We start from the raw sequence: 18170 nt of genomic DNA, 5'->3' as shown, positions 1-18170 counted from the left end.
CTTTGATCAAGACGGCTCAAGGACAACATGTTATAGAATTCTAGTATGCAATGTGTAATGACCTTTCCACGCACTTGTAGTACTCTGTGTTTAATAATTAACTACCCTGTCATGGCCGTAGCTAGCGGAGGGGCAAGCTGGGGCTGCTCATTCATTGTAGGATGGATTACAGACGCATCTGACGTTTACTGCGTAGTGCAGACTTTGTCCTGACGACAAGCAGGTCGGCCAGGGAGGACAGGGCTGTGCAATTCAATGCCTTGAAAAACAAGCAAAGCATTCTTGAAGTGCATACAGAAAATTTCACAAATTAACATACTTTGGCACTAATGAGTTTCTACACAAAAACAGTAACATGATTGATTATATTTCTTGTAAACGTCTATTCAGTAAACTAGGTAGTCCTGCCATGCTTAATAATTCTTCATATTGGCTACCTTGCTATTAGTAAATACTTGCACACAGAGCTGTCAGTTTGCACCCTTTCCAATTTCATCTGATTTTTTGTGACAGAAATGCAAGCGTTCCTGTTCGAAAGAAGAGCTCCCAACGATTTTCCTCAATCTGGCCGTGCGAAAGTTGGGGCAAGAGACTTCAGGCTAAAAGTAACTGTCTTTCTAAACTTGGACTAATGAACGTTTATTTTTGACGAAATATATATGAAAGTAGCATTTCCGTGCCTCTGCATTTCAAAATTTTGCAAGAGAGCATTCCCCCAGACCCTCGTAACAACTGGTGCCTCCGGGGCTCGCCTCACTGCCCCCCCCTTCCTTAGACAAAAAGGTCGGTACACACGAGGGAGCTTGCTCCCGCGGCACGCTCCCGGAGCAAAGCTCCCTCGTCTGCACCAACGATTTCTAACGAAAAAGTATGTTGCGCAACAAAACTTTTGCTCCCGAGTTTTGCTCCCTCATATGAAACTGGTTTGATATGAAGGAGCAAGCTCCAGGGGCAAATCTGTTGCACGAGTCTGTTTCAGGAGCAAGCTCCCTCGTGTGTACCGGCCTAAAATGTCTGGCTACGCCTTGCGCAAAAAAAAAAAAACCTGTTCCTCAGCACCAGCGAGCAAAATGGTATCGCCGTGACTTTTGTTGCCAGTAAGCTCTATTATATCTGCAGTCTCACGTCTCCAGCCAGGAAATTGTTTTTATACAGTCTGAGTTTTCACGGCTTGTAAGAATCACAGTTTCCTAGCAAGCAAATCTTGCTTAGAATAAGAATTTCCCAGTAAAATTGCCTCCATTAAACTTCCAGCCAGCACATTTTTTGTGCAGTTTTTTGCAGAAGGTAAGTTCGAAACCACTCGTAGACAAAGACTGCGGATTTGTTTCTCAGCATGCGAAATGGTTTCTGGTAGGTAAGAGTTCAGGAATACGTTGGCCACGGAGAACTACCCCTTTGCGTTTTCGCGGGCTTACAATTCATTTGCGGGTTATGAAATCTTGGATCAATTTCAAAGAACATTTGATTTAAATTTTTGATAAAATTTGTGTCCAGTCGTTCAGTGCGGCGACACTTAATCTTAAGATAACAGCAAAAACGGTTTGAAGTTCAATTCAATAAATCGTTGCTGTCAACAGAAATAGCGCTTAAAACGTGTTTACCATTTGCATTCCCCCATGATTTTGTCTTACTCCAAGCCTGATTCTCAGACAATCCAGGTCGCTCGTGTCTCGCAATCTCCCTTTTTTATTCAAGTTCATGTTCTTGACGTTATCGTTCTACTGTTTTTTTTTACACCAATCCAATCGAACTTACCACTTTTTCAATTACCTTAAGAAATGCAAAATTTTCGTAATCAAAATGGTGGAAGACCTGAAAGCACATGCCCCCTAAGCTCAGTGTGAGGGAAAGCCAACAAAAATATAAGGATTTGTAAGGGGAATCCCGATAAAAGACCTGAAAAAAAAAAAAAAAAAGAAAAAGAGCCTAACCTTTTATGCTATCGCCAAAATTATTCAATTTTCTCTTCTAAATAAACGTATATGATAAATCCTGTCTCCTGTGCGTGAAGACTGGACACGGTTCTAACGTTACGTTTCGGCTTGTAGAATCAATTGAAATGTCAATTCAAAAATCAGCATATTTTTGCTCCGGATGTGGTACGTATCGGAGCGCCCGAACATTTACGCATATTCTGACGAAATGTTTGAAGAAGAAAGAAAAAGTGGAAGCAGTAGCGGTATCTCTGGACAGTGAACCATCAGCTGCAGAGCGTCGTGCGCGAGAATTCGACCCGTGTTATTGAAATGGGACACGGTTGGTCCTTCGCTGCTTTCAGATACCTACCCCGGGTAAGCAGTGAGGGAGAGGAATGTCGCTCCCTAGACCATATAAGTCAGATCCCTCTCTTACATACAGGTCAGTTCCGGCCTTGTCTATTTATTATCCGCAGAGGTTTATTTGTTCAAAAGTCCCTTGTACTCGAAAACAAGTTACTTTCAAATTTATGTCTACTTATAATGACGAGGAGTAGAATCCAGCTGTCCAAGGAAATTGGATGGTGGCCGATGATGGCAACTGAAACTGAAAGGTTCCAATCATGAGCGTCAAAAATGGCCTTTTTTAATATTCGGATCGAGTTTTGAATGAATGAAACAGAAATCCTTCGTATGCATGCAGAACGAGTAAACTAATAATAATAATAACGAGTCTTTATTTCATCAAAAGATAAAACTACATATCTTATGTTACAATAATACGGAAGATAAAAACTATGATATAAATATCTACATATAAATAAATATTTAAAAAAGTATGTCATTACAATAACTGGAGCTTAAAAATCAACCTATTTACAAAGTGTTCATAAAACGCTCTGTATTAATTTTCGGGCGTTCGCAGCCTTTCTTCCTAAGATTATGCACGTAAGTCTTCTGGACAGGAATGATATCTTTCAGAGGGTGGCAATCGGTTGATATTAATTTCTTTAAAATGTTTCGGTCTTGTTTATTTAAAAGGTTCTTGATAAAAACTGGAAATGAAATGAAACGGCGTTTATGGCATCGGTCTAAACAATTTTGTATAACCGTAAGATCGGACTCCGATGCCCCATAGACTGAAAGCGCATAGCTAAAGTAGGTAAAACAATAGATATAAAAAGGTGACCTATCTCTGCCTGAGAGTGGTGTTCCTTTCTTAGTGTTCGTAGGACATGTAAACACTTGTTTGCTTTGACAAGCTTGGTTCTTACACGCTCGTTAAATTTCCCGTCACTCTGTAGAGTTTCTGTCCAAGATATATATGTCTACCTGTATTTGGAGCGTTTTCATCATGTGACTAGCAGCCATATTGGATTACTGAAACAAAAGAGAGTATTTGCATAAAAATAAAATTCAATACCATTATGGCCGCCATTTCTTTGTTTTGGAACACCAACATGACCGCCGTGACGTCATGTGAAAACGCTCTATATGGACGGAGTAAAGTAAAGTAAAGTAAAGTCAATTTATTTAACGTCGGTAGTTCGTTCAGTTACGAAACTGGTATCAATGGAAGCCGACCATTCGCCTTTTACCCCCCCTCCCTTTTTCAGTACTCCGTTTTTACGGATATTTAAAGTTATAGCTACACCGGATCAGAGGAAAGTCGAAACAGACGTTGAAGTCACCGAGGATATGGAACTGGGGAACCCTTGCTCCGAAAGCCGCGCCTTCGTAGCCCCATGAAATTTTGGGGATTCCATGGTTACAAATAGAGAGTTCTATATTGAGGATTATTTTCATCTTCTCAAAGAAAACTTGTCATGCAGGTGACGAACAACGGGTGATAATTATTTTTATCATTGGAAAATGTAGCAACGAGCCATGTGACTCATAGTCTTCCTTTAATATGATTGGAAACACAAGTAGAATATTTTTTATTAGTTCATCTTCCTGTCTTCCACCGTAACTTAGTATCACTGTGACGTCATGACATACATGATCTGGTCACGCAGTCTCCTGATCCGCTATTAAAAAGGACCAAAAGGCCCGTCGTTCTGATGATATGGGCAAAAAGTTCACTGCCCTCAAAAAGCCTCAGACCGCATAACAAATGGGCCGACAGTCACAGCTGGCGTTCTTCCAAATTAGAGTTCCTTAATGTATTCACCTTTCAAGGAAAAAATGTTTTCTCTCACATGATATCACCGATGGTTATCACAAACTAAACATAGTTGTCGTGAAAAATTTGCAATTTCGGACCGTACACGAGGATACCAATCGGTATCTTTAACCATTTCATGTAACTGTAATAAGCCTTTTTTGGTTTCGCAGCTGGAGAGATGCTTTTAGCGTAGGTGTACTGTTTACAAACTAGAACAATAGACAAAAAAATGCATTCAAAATGCAGAGGCTTGTAATTGTAGACCAATTAGCTGTGAAAAAGCCTTCAGAGCGAAACTGATAATGCGGCCCTGTCAATGCAGCATTCCAGAAGTACCAGAGCACGTGTGACGTTGATTGGACATGAAAATCAAGAATTACATCAGGAAACGGGCTGTGAGCTCAATAACAGCGATCTCTGCATGTTACAGACTTCAGAAAAGCAATCAAATGCACGCTTAAAATCCCTACAATTCTGTTACGACAGATGTTAAACAAGACTTGGAAAGGACAATAAGATCTCTGAGAGGCTTTTCTTGTTTTATTCTCGCATGAAAATCCCTGTGGACGACACCTCCTTTGCCCTCTTTTACTTGAGGAGGCAGCGTAATTTTGGTGAAGTTTGACCGACAACACTTCAATGCATTTGCAAGGATGATGTCGCGTAGACGAAATACGCTACCGGTGATATTAGAACCAAGTTTTAATCACGAACATTTATCAACGTTATTAGAAGAAGAAACGAGCCGAAGACACTCGAGTGAGCCCGTTCTGTTTGATGAGGTCAGTTCTTAATCGTAAAGTGGATATTATGTGAATAGGCTTACCGGTAATTCTGTTCCCAGCGGGAAACTCACAAAACTTGAATGGGGATAAGTAAGCAAAGCACACAAAATACAATTAGCAATAGCTCGTCTATTTCGCCGCTTTGATTTTTGTGGTATAATTAGATACTCGCATCAATGCAAGCAATCATTTTCGTTTTAGTTTGAACGTTGCTGACAGGTTGGTTCCCAGGCGCCAATTGGGATAAATCTTTAATTAACAATTTAACAACCGATAATTACTTTTTAATCTGTTTTTTATTTTCGTAGGATGCATAATCTCCGTTTTCAGATCTTGTCAGATCACGAGACAATTACTTTTCTCAAAATAATTGTGCTCTTACCTCCTTTGGATTAATATACCTTTATCCTGAATACATCGTATTTTAAATTGTCTGGTCCGGTGACTCAAGTAATATTATCTCGGATTAAGAACAATATAACAGTCTGCCGCAATGGCTTTTGCATATTGCTACAACTAAGAGAGCTTTAGGTGTACTGTATTTTGAGAAGAGATATTTATTTGAACGGATATTATATAATACGTGCCAACCCTGCGGGAGGCTTTTACTGTTGTTGACGGCATCAGGCGTTGAGTGCACTGACACAAGTCATCGGTTTCTTTGGTGATGCAGTGAAGCAATGAATGTAAACACGGAGACAGAAGAATCTCGTTTTTCATAACTGAAATTTAGCACAGGTTGACATTATCGTAAAGTTACCAGCTAAGCTTTAAATTAATGTTGAACTAGAAGGGTAATCCAAGCCATAGCTTTTCACTCGTGGTGCCAAGAGAAAAAGCACAGGATAATCCCTGTGTCGTGTAAACCACACGAGCTCATTTTCTTCTTTCAGTTAAGTAATAATTATTGTTCGTCAAGCATGCGTGACTAAACTTTATGTGGGATGCGCATCACAGAAGACGCTCACGAAAGGTTTTCAAAGATGGATACTCCAAAAGGCTTGTAAAGGTTTAAATGAAATAAAAATGTATTTGAAAGTCAAGAGAAAGGCCCGCTAACAAAATCAAACAATATCACTCTGTGCGAGAAAAAGGAGTGATAGCTCTCATGTTGATACGCCCACACTTATGTCCAGAGGGGGGTGGGGACGCCCACAAGAGGCTTGGCATGGGAGTGGTACGGCAACAAAAAGCAGCAACTTAAGCCAACTGATGTAAAAGGAATCAATGCGACCATAGAAAAGAAACATAACACTAATTTAATTTACGTATGAAAGCTGAACTTTTGTGTTGAAGCAAAGAAACCTGACGCAAGGCTAAACGTGATTTCATTTTAAAGTTAACTCAAAGTAGCTGTAAAGAAGCAAACTGAAAGTATTGTGTCAAAAAGGTACGTGGCTGCAGTAGTTTTTACGACTGATATCATCTTGTAACAAATTGATGCTAATTGTTGGTAACTTGATTATAAATGGTGTGACTTGTTTTATTTTTAGCGGACTTGATATTTTGTCACATTCGGCGTAGCATACGAACTAGTAACAAAGCCCTATATTTTTTTTGACCACGCGCCATTTCAATTGAAGAGCCTGGGTTAACGTCGGTTGTTTTTCGATGTAAGAGAAAGTAGTTTAAAATATTGGTTTCATTGTCGGGAGGACAAAGAAGGGAATTTTTGGTATAAGAGAAAAGGAATTTGAAAACATTAAATTAATCTTATTATTATTTTAATACAATGTCCTGCAATGTTTATAGTAATCAGTTACTCATCTTGCGCATGGCAGATTTGAATGAGATTCATCCCCAGCCTTGAAGCGGGCACGGGCACCTACAAATTGCAGCTTGTCGGGGGCCTTTTAGATGAACAATGATCTCACAGCTCATGACTTGCTGTTTTTTGTTGTCATAATTAGAAACGACGGAATGGATTGATCAGAATGTAAAAGAGAAGTTAAAACGACGGGAATGCGAGGGCTACTTGTCAGTGCGAGTTTTAAAACACTTTTATTTACAAGCGGTTTATAAAGCTAATATCCGAAAAGAGTAATGCTAACTCTATGTTTAGAATATTACGGTTTTTGGCCCTGCCATTGTTATACCATGGGGCAAAGAAACCTCACGGCCCCCGGCGACAGAGGCGCAGACTTACGCAGGATTTTTCCAAATTGCACAACAAGATCGCAACAGAAGACGTATGAAGTTCAGGACAGTATTAGACACTTAACACAAATGAACAAAGATCACCTTAGGTGCTGATTGGTAATTGCCGATTAGAAAACACGCACCCTAGCCGTTCCTTTTAGCTGGGTTGTTTCAGTTGATCAGGTTTCAGATCGTTCAAACCTCAGATAGTTCGGAGCTTGCCATCTCTCACCAGCCCACAGCACGGCCCAAAGTGGTTCAGTGTATTAATCTCTAGCATCCAGTCTCGTTCAGCTACAAAGTCAATAAACTTTGTTGCCCAAACACTGTGGTTGACATCTTTATAGTAATTACCGGGGGTGTAAACTGGCTTTTTTCGCCAGGCCCGATGGGTTTTTACCTCCGCATTTTTTTTTCGTCGTGGGCAATCTTTTTTTTTTAATTTCGGTGTATTTTCCTGTCCGCTTTCTTTTGCATTATGTTGTATATTTATTTTTCGTGGCGTTGTAACATATCTCTCACAATTTGACATTCAGTTGCTTTTGGCTTTGGTCGGTTTGCCGTCCAGTGATTTCATCAACATTCATTCTGATATATTTTCGTTGTTTGTCATTTATTTTTGTAATTAGACTCTGATGATCCCTTCGTATTTTTTTACTATATATTTGTATATATGTATAAAAATAAACGCTGGTTTCTGCTGTCCTTCAGGCAACCAGTCCAGCACAGTCACACTCCGGCAAGTTAACTGCCTCGCTTTGCGCTCGGCTTTACTGAAAGGATTGGATCAACAGGAAGTGAACGTCGCTGAATTATTATAACAAATTTTGGTAGTTTCAGAATGCCCAGGTCTCCGCAGCATATTCGTCGAATTTTTTATGATTACCACCATCACCATCATCATATCTTTATCTACCGTCGGATTTCAGAGTAGCTTGGTGTAGCCAGTATCTTCGAGGGTTAACCCTCCCCAACCAGGAATTCATTACCCGGAGTCTTCATTTTCCATGTTAACCTTCTGAGTCAACCCTGTCCCGTATCTCTTTATTTTTAGAAGTAACTCCCAGGGAAGTTTTCCGTCTTGGTTGTTTTCGCAATAGAGTGTAATGTGAAGTGCCAGATTTCTATCCCGTATGAACTATGTGAGCGTTAGCCCTACTGATGGAAATGGGCCCACACAAGGACAGAGAAAAACTCTGATCATGGTGGGAATTGAACCCACGACCTTCGGGTTAGATCTCCGCCGCTCTACCGACTGAGCTACAAGGTCAGACGGGAGCAGGCCGTGGGAACTGAAGATGTTAAAATGTTTAAGTCACGGCAATGAACATGTACAAGTACAAGGAAAGGTTACGTTTATACAAACGTTGGCCGTGTAGCACTTATATTTTAAACAGAGTTAACTGCCAACGTTTGTATAAACGTAACCTTTCCTTGTTTTCACAATAGCCAATCATAAGAAGCCTGCGGTCATCCACTGATTACGTCACATGCAGCACACCCGAAAAAGGTTTTTCAAAATATAGCAGTTCTAAAGCTAAAAACACACGGGACAGGGTTGGCTCAAGGGTACAATACGTATTGAAGCTCCGGGTAATGAGTCCAGACCACAACATAGGGCCGGAACTCCACGCCCTACTCTTTGCGAATACTGTGTGGGTTCTTTTACGACGTGCCACAGCCAGGGTTTTTATGAACATTAAAGGGTTGTGAGAAAGGACCTACGGCGTATCTTCCATATCCGAGATGACTTGATGGTATAACCATTTGCAGATGTCATTACAAAGGCAGCACTTTCTCCTCAGCCTTATTTAATCCCCGAGGCTCGACTTTTGATCTCCGTAGTAACTGAGCCAACCAGTCACCGGTTGATTACATATCTCTTCCATTGCTGTTACGGGCTTTAACAGTAAACTAGCAAACGAAGTTAAAAATCAGACTTTCATTTTATTTGTAACCAAATAGGGTGACGATAAAAAGAGGATGGTACTTGAGTCAAACTCGTGCAATCGATCTACCAAGCGTTACAAGTTAACAGTCGTTGGAGATGAACAGTGTGGAAAAACAAGTTTGTTGAATGCACTTGTCAAGAACGACCTGGATGTAAGTAAACACTTACTTGCCCTTCTTTGTCATATTGTTGATTTTAAAATCAATTTTCATTCACACAAAAAGCATGTTTTTAGTTTTAAAAGACACATAAGAGCTTCTGGAGCTATATACTTGATTGATTCTGGTCCATTTTCCAAGCGGAAAATACTTGCCGGGGCTGGTTATTCCCTTCCTCTTGGCCACGCAGGAACCCACGCACTAACGTCCCGTTCAGGCGTGGAATTTTTTCAGGCTTCTTTAATTGTACAACCGCTTTAATTGTTTGATTAAGATAGATAGATAGATAGAAAGATAGATAGTTTATTCACCTTAAAAACTTGCAGCCAAAAGCTGAATTGCGGTAAGGCTTACAAATACAAAATTTACAACTGCGCTTAACTACAAACTAATTATAGGACTTATACTACATAAAAATTGTTAAGGACGGTGCCTACTAATTCAAAGGCATTTTTGCGCGGCTTACTGAATATGCGGGAAAAGCAGATCTTAACAAGTGATATTGAAATCCAAAAAGAAAATTAGGGGTAACATTTCGCATTTTTCGAAGATAATTAATCAGCAATATTTGTAAAAAGCTTTAAAATACAAAGCAATGAATGTACATTTCGCCAATAAAAGTAAAATATAAAACTTTAAGGTAAAAGCTGTTAAAATTATGAGTTTAAACGTTTTCGTTTTCGTTTTTTCTGACGATGATCAAACTGATCGAAAATGTTTAGACTCATAATTTTAATAGCTTTTACCTTAAAGTTTTATATTTTACATAGCAATGTTGGCGTTCTTTTCCAAATTGAAGCTAAAGTATCTCTTTAAAATGCATGGCTACCTACAATCTTCTTTTTGGATATCAAGAGAACTTGCTAAGTTCTGCTTTCTATGCACAGTTTGAGCCGCGCAAAAATATCCCTGTATTAATAAGCACCAGCCATAGGAAATCCGAGTATCTCGAGATGTGCAGAACAAAAGCACCGTCCGCGAAGATATTTCGCTTAGAAAATCGTTTCATACCCGCATTGCATTTGCAGCACACGTTTTTATATATTCTATCCATTAACTGATTAAGGTATTGAATCTTTTGGCTTCTGTTGTTCGAAGGAGGGCAGATAGCGCTTTCCACCTACTAAAGCACCACCCAAAGAGTGATACGTCGATTGTGTAATTTGTACAGCAGCGGGAAGAGGGGGTGAGGTGGGGAAACTAACCCTATCTGGGGCCTAAGAATTTTCCTTGGTCTATTATCAGTAATCAAATGGCACAATCATTATCATATAGTTCAGATTCAGAAGATGCAAATTCGCGAAAAAATCGTTCTTACCGTTGTTTGGATATACGCTCTTACGGTAATTATAATGCCAAGTCAAAGTTTTCCTGTTGTAGAACGGGGTCGTATATTCACATTAAACAAGCCCTTCAAGAGTAAAACTGTTAAGAAGATATGTTCTGCTCGTGTCAACTGAGTCGTTCAGCGCTCACATAGAATGTGCTGTCACGTAACGAATGCATGTTGCAAATATCAATAGGTACTTTATAATATAATGATCCGTGTCGTATCCTTGCAGGCAGAAGAATCTTGTGTATTTGACGAATGCGTCGCGGACATCACAACACAAGGAAGTCGGCTGGAATTTATGCTTTGGGAGATATCTGGTAAGACAAGCTAATATAATATACTCATTAGTTTTTTTTACAGCCAATATCGATGTTGTTAATGGCTGCCATTTATAGCAGCGAATATTCTCCTCGTATATAGTACTGGGAGGTATACACAAAATAAAAGACCAAAATAGGCTCCCTTATCAGCATCTTTCCATTTCCAACTTAGAATCGCAACACTTCTTTTTCTTTCTTATCTGACACTTTTTTTCTTCAATTCAATTTAAAAAAAGAAGTTCTTTTTGGAACTCTATCAAGGCATCCTTGAATTTACTTAAATTAACCTTTTATCAGGTCTGGATGATTACGAAAGCATAAGGAGAGAGCTGTATCGGGACTCTGATGTGATACTCACATGCTTCGATATTGGACATCCTCCATCTTTACAAAGTGTGGTCAACAAGGTACGTCAACTAATCTGAGCGCAGTTGATGATTTAAAACATTAGACATGAGAAGCCGTATGAAGTAACTGCCAAGGTTGGTAATTGGAAGAAATTTAAAAACATTCGTGACGTGTGCCGTGTCTGCCCTTGCAAAGTTCATCATCGTCAAAGTCATCGTAATCATCACGTATTCAATCAATTATCCATCCGAGTATTCATTCTTCGCCACAGTCACGGTCACCATCGACAAACTATAATTATTCCAAAGAAAAAATTCAATTTTTAGAAAGAAATTATTCAAAAACTTGGTCTTGCTCGGCTATAAGAACCCTTCATTGTACAAAGGACTACATATATTTCACGTTTTCTCATAATTTGAACAGTGGGTCCCTGAAATCATTGACGCATGCCCAGGAATACCTTACTTGCTGATTGGCTGCAAGAATGACCTGCGCACTGACACTGCTCTTCAATATTACCTGACAGTACCACGACAAGAATCGGTTGAGAATGACAGCATCAGCAGAATGAAGGTACTTTACGATATGTGTTACGTGTACATCATTAGAGGAAACTTACAAAGTCTTCAGAGCACATTTCCCGCTATTGCCACTTTTTGAACAATCAGGTTCACGCCGTGAGCAAATGTAATTTTAATGTTCTTTGCTCCTAGGCTATCTCTGTCGCCCAGTCTACAATGGCCCGTGAATACGTGGAATGCTGTGCCAAGACCCGCTGGAACGTCAAGGAAGTATTCAAGAGCGCTGCGGACGCCATACTTGACAAGAACGGCGAAAAAGTTGATGACCTTAAATCTCAATCAGTGCTTCGGAGGTTTTCGTGGTTCACTCGGAGATCTTCGGGTTCTGATATTAATGACTGTAGCACTGTTCCTCGTTCGCCATCAGGAAGTCGAAGACTATCTTTGTTTTCAACAAGCTGACAAATGCCAGTCAACGGCCAATGCGTCCATTAAATCACCGATGATCAGTTCGTCAACGAGATATTACCAACTTGCACCTCCAGTAAACCATAGCGGAGAGTTCAACAAAGTCGTTTGTGGGGATTTTAACCACAAATGTGTCTATAAACGGTATTTCAGCCACAACGGCACCGACCACAGAATTCGGAAAAATTAGCGGAGGTCTCTGAACCTCGCGGCGGATAAAAACGTTTCAACATTGTGCAATATTTTTCGCAAAACTTTATTTCTGAAAATAAAAAGTATGACATTTAAAATTGAGAAAATACAATCTAATCTAGGGGACAATGTTTCCTTCTACGAGCCCTATGTACAGAATCGATCTTAGCTTGAGTATAATCAAACTTGAGATCAGAATGTAATTCAGGATCACGGTGTCTGTGCCAAACCTAACGTTGCAGTCAGCTCTTCCGTAGCCTCGTTCTCAGTCTCTTATTCCTTAGTCAAAGGGAAATCTTTGGCCGAAGACCCAGAACACAACTTTGTTTTGAAGCTTATCATCTCAAAATATCTCGTCGCTCTTTGCCTCTGCAAATGTGACTTAATATATTAGTCTACATGATCTTGTTTGGTGGGTTTACACGTGAGTGTACTGTAAAATTCTAAGATAACTTCGCGAATGACGCTTTTTGATATGACTGCTACCACAGTAAAAGTTGGACAGGTACCGGAGCAGCTGGCTCAACCACAGGCATATCAACATATTGATAAGAAATAGAAATAACCATAAAGATTAGCATCACCACAAAAAGCAAGCTTGCGAAAAAGAAAAATTATGTTGCCTGGTTTGTAAAGATGTGAGACTGCTTCGATGACAACGATGAGGTTCCCAAAGGCCACAGTCATTAGCCAAGCTGCTTGTAGACAGGACTTCGTATTGGCGAGAGCTTGCGAATACGCAAACTCTAGCCCTGAAAAAAATGAAGGCTGTCTTTTCTGAGCGAGAAATGACGTTGTCAGAGCACTGTATGAGCTTTGTATGATAAATGAAATGTCTGAACTAAACTTTTCTGTGGACTGAAATGTTGGTGAAATTGAACTTTAATTAAAGAAGAGCATTGAAGAAGCCACACGTGTAACCTTCTGGGGGTAAATGCCCCGACAAACTTGTGTGACAAAAACAAAAAAAAGTCCACAGTGCGACCCATGTCTTACGTTTAAGCATCTGTTTGATTGTTTATTTTCCAATTTTCCAGACAGAATTTGATGTTTAATAGTTCCTATAGACAAACAGTTTTCCGGCTGGTTAGTAACTATGGCAGATAGATTGCAATAACGAAGGTCAGATTTTGAGTGCAGTGCTAAGTTGTTTTTCAGTGACAGCTAATAATTAGTGATCGTTACTGAATGTAGATTCTATAAAATGCTTGATGAATTTCTGGCTTAGGTTTTTGATGGTTTATCATAATTTCTCCACAACTTATCTCAGGAATTGGTGGATGGTCCTGCCGATAGCGCAGCCAATTCCAACACCACGCAACAAATATGGTTGGGTGCACGTGAGAGGCTGGGATTGCATTCCTTGGTGTGACTTGATCGTTTTCCTTGGGTGTTGTGCGATAAGGTTGAAACCCTGTACGAAACAACTTGATTGATGTTAGCTGGGGTCCATGGAAATTGTTCCATGGAGGAAATATCTCCTGGCCGGGGATTAATTATTCCGCCTTTGAATGCGGAGTGATGTGATCTTGCTGTGTAGTTCAGCAGAATGATGGCTCGGTCGTTTGGTAGAAACTTCATCTTCATGCAAATTCTGCTGAACGAAGTAAACCAGTATCCTGAAAGTTTGTTTTCGACTTTTCCGTGGGATGCTGATGCTGATGCTGATTAATTTCATTTAATACAATGAAGACAGTTGTTACCGAGAGCGTTTTTCAGCTGTCAAAAGCTCATTGAAGAAACAATTTCGGACCCGGAAAACCGTAGCAAAATCTCAAATCTCATGATTACCAAGCTGTTATATTCACATATTCTTAACATAAACAGAGGTTCCATTCGGCACAAGAAGTTTCAGGCGTATGCACCTCTCTTTCTTTAAATACCGATAAACTAAAAATGGCTTTTCGGGTCCGAAAAGTTTTCGGAGCTTCCGAGAAACGTGCCCCAGCTCTCAATGCAGAACTATGACAGAAATTACGTAAAGGCAGATACGGGAATGTTCAAAGCGGGATGAGGTGGGGAGTAGCTGGTATCTCGGGGTCGCAGAAGTAATGGGGCATGCCCCCAAAATGTGGCAATTTGAAAATTGGAACCTAATTGAAAACATTTACACCAGAAATACTAGAATTGCCACAAAGTAGAAATTATGAGGCACCTGCCCACAGTGTTTGCCTTTATTTCTCACATATTATTCACAATTTGTTTCAACTGTCTTTTTTTTGCTCTTTCAAATAAGGGGTAGCTAGCCGCCCAACCCCCCCCCCCCCCTCCTCCCCTAAATCCATCCCCTGTTACGAGAGGAACAAATTAAAAAGGTGGTTGAATCGAGATTGACAGATATCGAGTCGCACAATACAATTATACGTCTTGTCTTTTTTGTCTTGAGGAGCATGCGGAACAAACTCAATGTAATTAACAATTACTACAAAAGTAAACTACACTGACAAACAGTCCAATAATTCGTACCACACAACAGTAGGGAAAAACGGTGTGATTGTGTCAAAAAATCGTGGACAGACTTTAATTTCCAAAACCAATAACGTCGAGCGGTAAAAATAAGCGCCGAGTGTGAACATATGTCTTAAATGGACCCCGGGAATAAGTTTTAAAAACAGGAAAAGCCTGCTAGGGTAAATGAAATAAGTGAAAGCGTGTTCAGGTTAACACCCTTTTGGGTCATATTTTTTGTCGCGCGTCGAAAAATGTCATAACACTTGGCCTAGTTGTAGCCGTGTGTAGTTAGATTCACTTCGTCTCGCAAAAATACCGATCACGGCTCGAAGAATGCCAGGGATCCATGTCGCTCTGAAAACCCCCCCAAAAAAAGCAAAAAAAAAAAAACACCAGAAACAACGCGTCATAAAAATTAATGCCTTTACATGAGATTTCTTCTACGCTTGTTTGATTCCTAATGATACCACCAGGTTCACTGCAGCTATAAACGCGAAAGTCCGTGAAATTGATTTTCCCTCCCTTAATAAAATTGCTTTTGACTTTTTAAGCTTGGATGTTGCGTGGACACCATCAGGTTTTAAAAGCCATACATTAAAAGGATGAAGCTGCAATATCACAACAACAACAACAACAACAATAGGGCCGTTTATACGAAAGTAAATAAGCCGCGGCTAACTCTGGCCGCGGCTTACTTAAGCCGCGAAAGGAACTATTTATACGAGTATAAACTCCGCGGCCAGGATAAGCCGCGGCTTGAGAAAGCCGTGAACGTAGATTTTGTACCATTTATACGGGGTGTTCGCGGCTTACGTAAGCCGCGGCCAGAGTTAGCCGTGGCTTATTTTCTCTCGTATAAACGGCCCTAATAAGTCCATCACTATGGATATACCAGTGCAAATACAGAAACTCTGAAGAGAACACAAATGAAAAATATTACTTTGACAAAGTGGACAGGCTAATAAAGAAAGCTGTTGACCCATAACACTACAGTAATAACCTGACATATACTCCAATGTCTGTAAGAGCGTTGTTTCATTCAGTAATTATAACGCAGTGAGAAACCATGTAGCACCAGTTGAAAGATTTCGTGTACATATCAAGGTAATGTCCTTTTGGTGGTTGAATATTCGTCCACAAGTCATGCTCTTCTTTTATAATGGGCAAGTAATGAATAAAATGTCTGAAAGTCAACCCAGATAAATAAAGTTTGTCACACACGAATTTTTTTGGCAGATTTTTTCTTCTGCACTTGACCTGTTGTTGTAACACATCGACCACATACAAAGCGGTCCGAGAATTGAACGGAACGATGAACAAACTAATTATGTTCTTAAAGACTACATAATTTACTATCACAAAGGGAATTAGTGGAACTGCAAGGCAACAACAATTCGTCAATCACCACTACTACAGTGCAAAGTACAGGAACACCGAAGAAAACGTATACAAAAAATATTATTTTGGCAATTGAAAATGGACAAGCTAATAAAGAAAGAAAGCTGTTAATCCATAACATCACATGTACAGTAATAACCTGAGATATACTTCCGTGCATGTATGACTGAGGAGTGCAACCACATAATACCAGTGGAGAGATGCCGTTTACACATCAAGGCAATTTCCTTTTGTTGGTTGAATATTCGTCCACAAATCATGCTCTTTTTTATCACTGAGTGATACTGTATGCGTGAAAAATCGAAGCCGATTAGTTAACGATGATTTTTCTGACAGATTTTTCCTTGTGCACTTGCGCTGCATGTACGTTCTTGTAACACGTACAAGGCGGTTTGGAAACTGAACGGAACGATGAACAGACTAATTATTTTCTGAAAGACTACATAATTTATTGTACAACCTTAAACAATGAACGAGCTGATTTAATATCATTTCCTTTGAACAAGGACTTTGGGACGATGATGTTCTTGCTATTGATCGTTTTATTCGTGTCAACCATTCCTTCGAGTTCCAGTTTAATACCTTGGACGCGATTAAGGTTCGCAGTGCTATTTCTTTGCCTGGACGCGTTCTCAACAATGAAGAAGCCCTTAAATTACTACAACGACAAGCAGAAGTAACGTATCAAGTACATCTGCCCCAATACCTTGAGGAAATAAGGCAAACCAACCCCGAACTTAAACCCGATTTCACTGATCAGAGCTTCACAGTAATAGGCTCGCTGGCCACCCTCGATGCGTCCATTACGTTTGCCGAAGGAATCGAGAACGTCAACGTCATTCGTTCTGACAGCGCCGCGGGGTTTTCAGCAAAGCCAAACCCGACCAATAACAAAGTACATCATGTACTGGCGTTCAGCGCCTGAACGCTGCTAGGAACATCCTGTGGCTCTTGAAAGAGAAACTAAAAAGTGGTGTCGTATCAACTGATGCGTCGCTGATGGACAAACTGAAAGAAGCGCAGACTTGGCTTTCTACGCAAACAGGAGGACATCTTGGTCAAGGAATGTCATTTGCGTTGGAAAAAGCTTGGGTATTCAAAGCATTAGAAGCCAAATGGGGGCCTAACTCGGTGAAGTTTCAGAGTTTCTCGGCTGCCGCAGGCAATGGACTTGATTTTCTAATCAACGGCTACAACACGGTAGTGAATTCATTGGCCCTTCACCGAGAAGTCAGCACAGCTAATATCCTGGCAGTAACCAGTTCAGTAACAGCAATGGCTGGCGATGTGACCATGGGTGTCGCTCAAGTGCTGTCTACCAGTGCTAAAATATCCGCCGCGGCTGGCCCTATTGGCTATGCAGTTGCTGGAACGCTTTACATTGCTTCATACGCCACAGGAGTTGCTTCAGGATTGACAGGTCAAGAGAATCTAGAAGCCAAGGACTATGTCAAAGCGTTCCTGGGCCCCCTGATTCCTCATCCGACATTTGGGACAACAGTGGAAATGATCGATCAAATCGCAAAGGGAAACGTTCTCGAATTCTATCATTTGTATCTGTCACAAAGCCTTCCCGCAGCTCTCGCTATTGGTGGCATGGCAGTAATCGATCGCCTCACTGGGTCTTCCAGACTTGCGGAATACGTGAAAGGTATCAAGTTTTTGGAACTGATCATATATCAAAAACGCTGGTTAGAATTCAGGGAAGAAATGGTAAAGAACGTGGCCAATACTATTCGAGAGCTTAAACCCAAGAAATTGTTATACGCCTTCCCACACCCATTAAAACGCGATCATTATCTGTCTGAGGGCTGGTCCGCTGACGATGTTAAAAAGGAGTTTAAGATCTCGTCTGAGCTTTCTAATGTTCGCTTGTTCATGGCGACATACAAAAACGAATTCGCGAAGCCATTTGACGTCTGCCCTGACAAAGTTCAGCAAGGATTCACTTTTTGTCCTGAAGCAGCACCTCATGGTGATGACAAGCTGATTTTCATGGGAAGCACGAGTGTCAATGAAA

General features: G+C 40.4%; 1 protein-coding gene across 1 annotated transcript; it reads left to right on the top strand.

Annotated features, from left to right (window-relative positions):
* Positions 1-4102: 4102 nt before the first annotated feature.
* Positions 4103-13454, top strand: LOC137996528 (ras-like GTP-binding protein rhoA). The gene is made up of 6 exons (XM_068841970.1): positions 4103-4868; positions 8976-9113; positions 10682-10769; positions 11070-11179; positions 11544-11693; positions 11834-13454. Exons 1-6 carry the CDS (start codon positions 4740-4742, stop codon positions 12101-12103), a joined length of 885 nt encoding a protein of 294 aa, XP_068698071.1. The 5' UTR covers positions 4103-4739; the 3' UTR covers positions 12104-13454.
* The last annotated feature ends 4716 nt before the right edge of the window (positions 13455-18170 follow it).

Source organism: Montipora foliosa, chromosome 3 (genome assembly GCF_036669935.1).
Source record: "Montipora foliosa isolate CH-2021 chromosome 3, ASM3666993v2, whole genome shotgun sequence".
In the NCBI taxonomy this organism is placed as follows: Eukaryota; Metazoa; Cnidaria; class Anthozoa; order Scleractinia; family Acroporidae; genus Montipora; species Montipora foliosa.
Note: the sequence above shows the minus strand (reverse complement) of the source record. Positions and strands in the feature narration are given on the sequence as shown.

Bases quoted from the DNA above. Each gene is read 5' to 3' on its own strand.
- LOC137996528 (XM_068841970.1), top strand. From the start codon at position 4,740: ATGATGTCGCGTAGACGAAATACGCTACCGGTGATATTAGAACCAAGT. The intron at 4,869-8,975 runs GTCAGTTCTTAA...GTAACCAAATAG, and splicing joins AGCCCGTTCTGTTTGATGAG to GGTGACGATAAAAAGAGGAT. The intron at 11,180-11,543 runs GTACGTCAACTA...TAATTTGAACAG, and splicing joins TACAAAGTGTGGTCAACAAG to TGGGTCCCTGAAATCATTGA.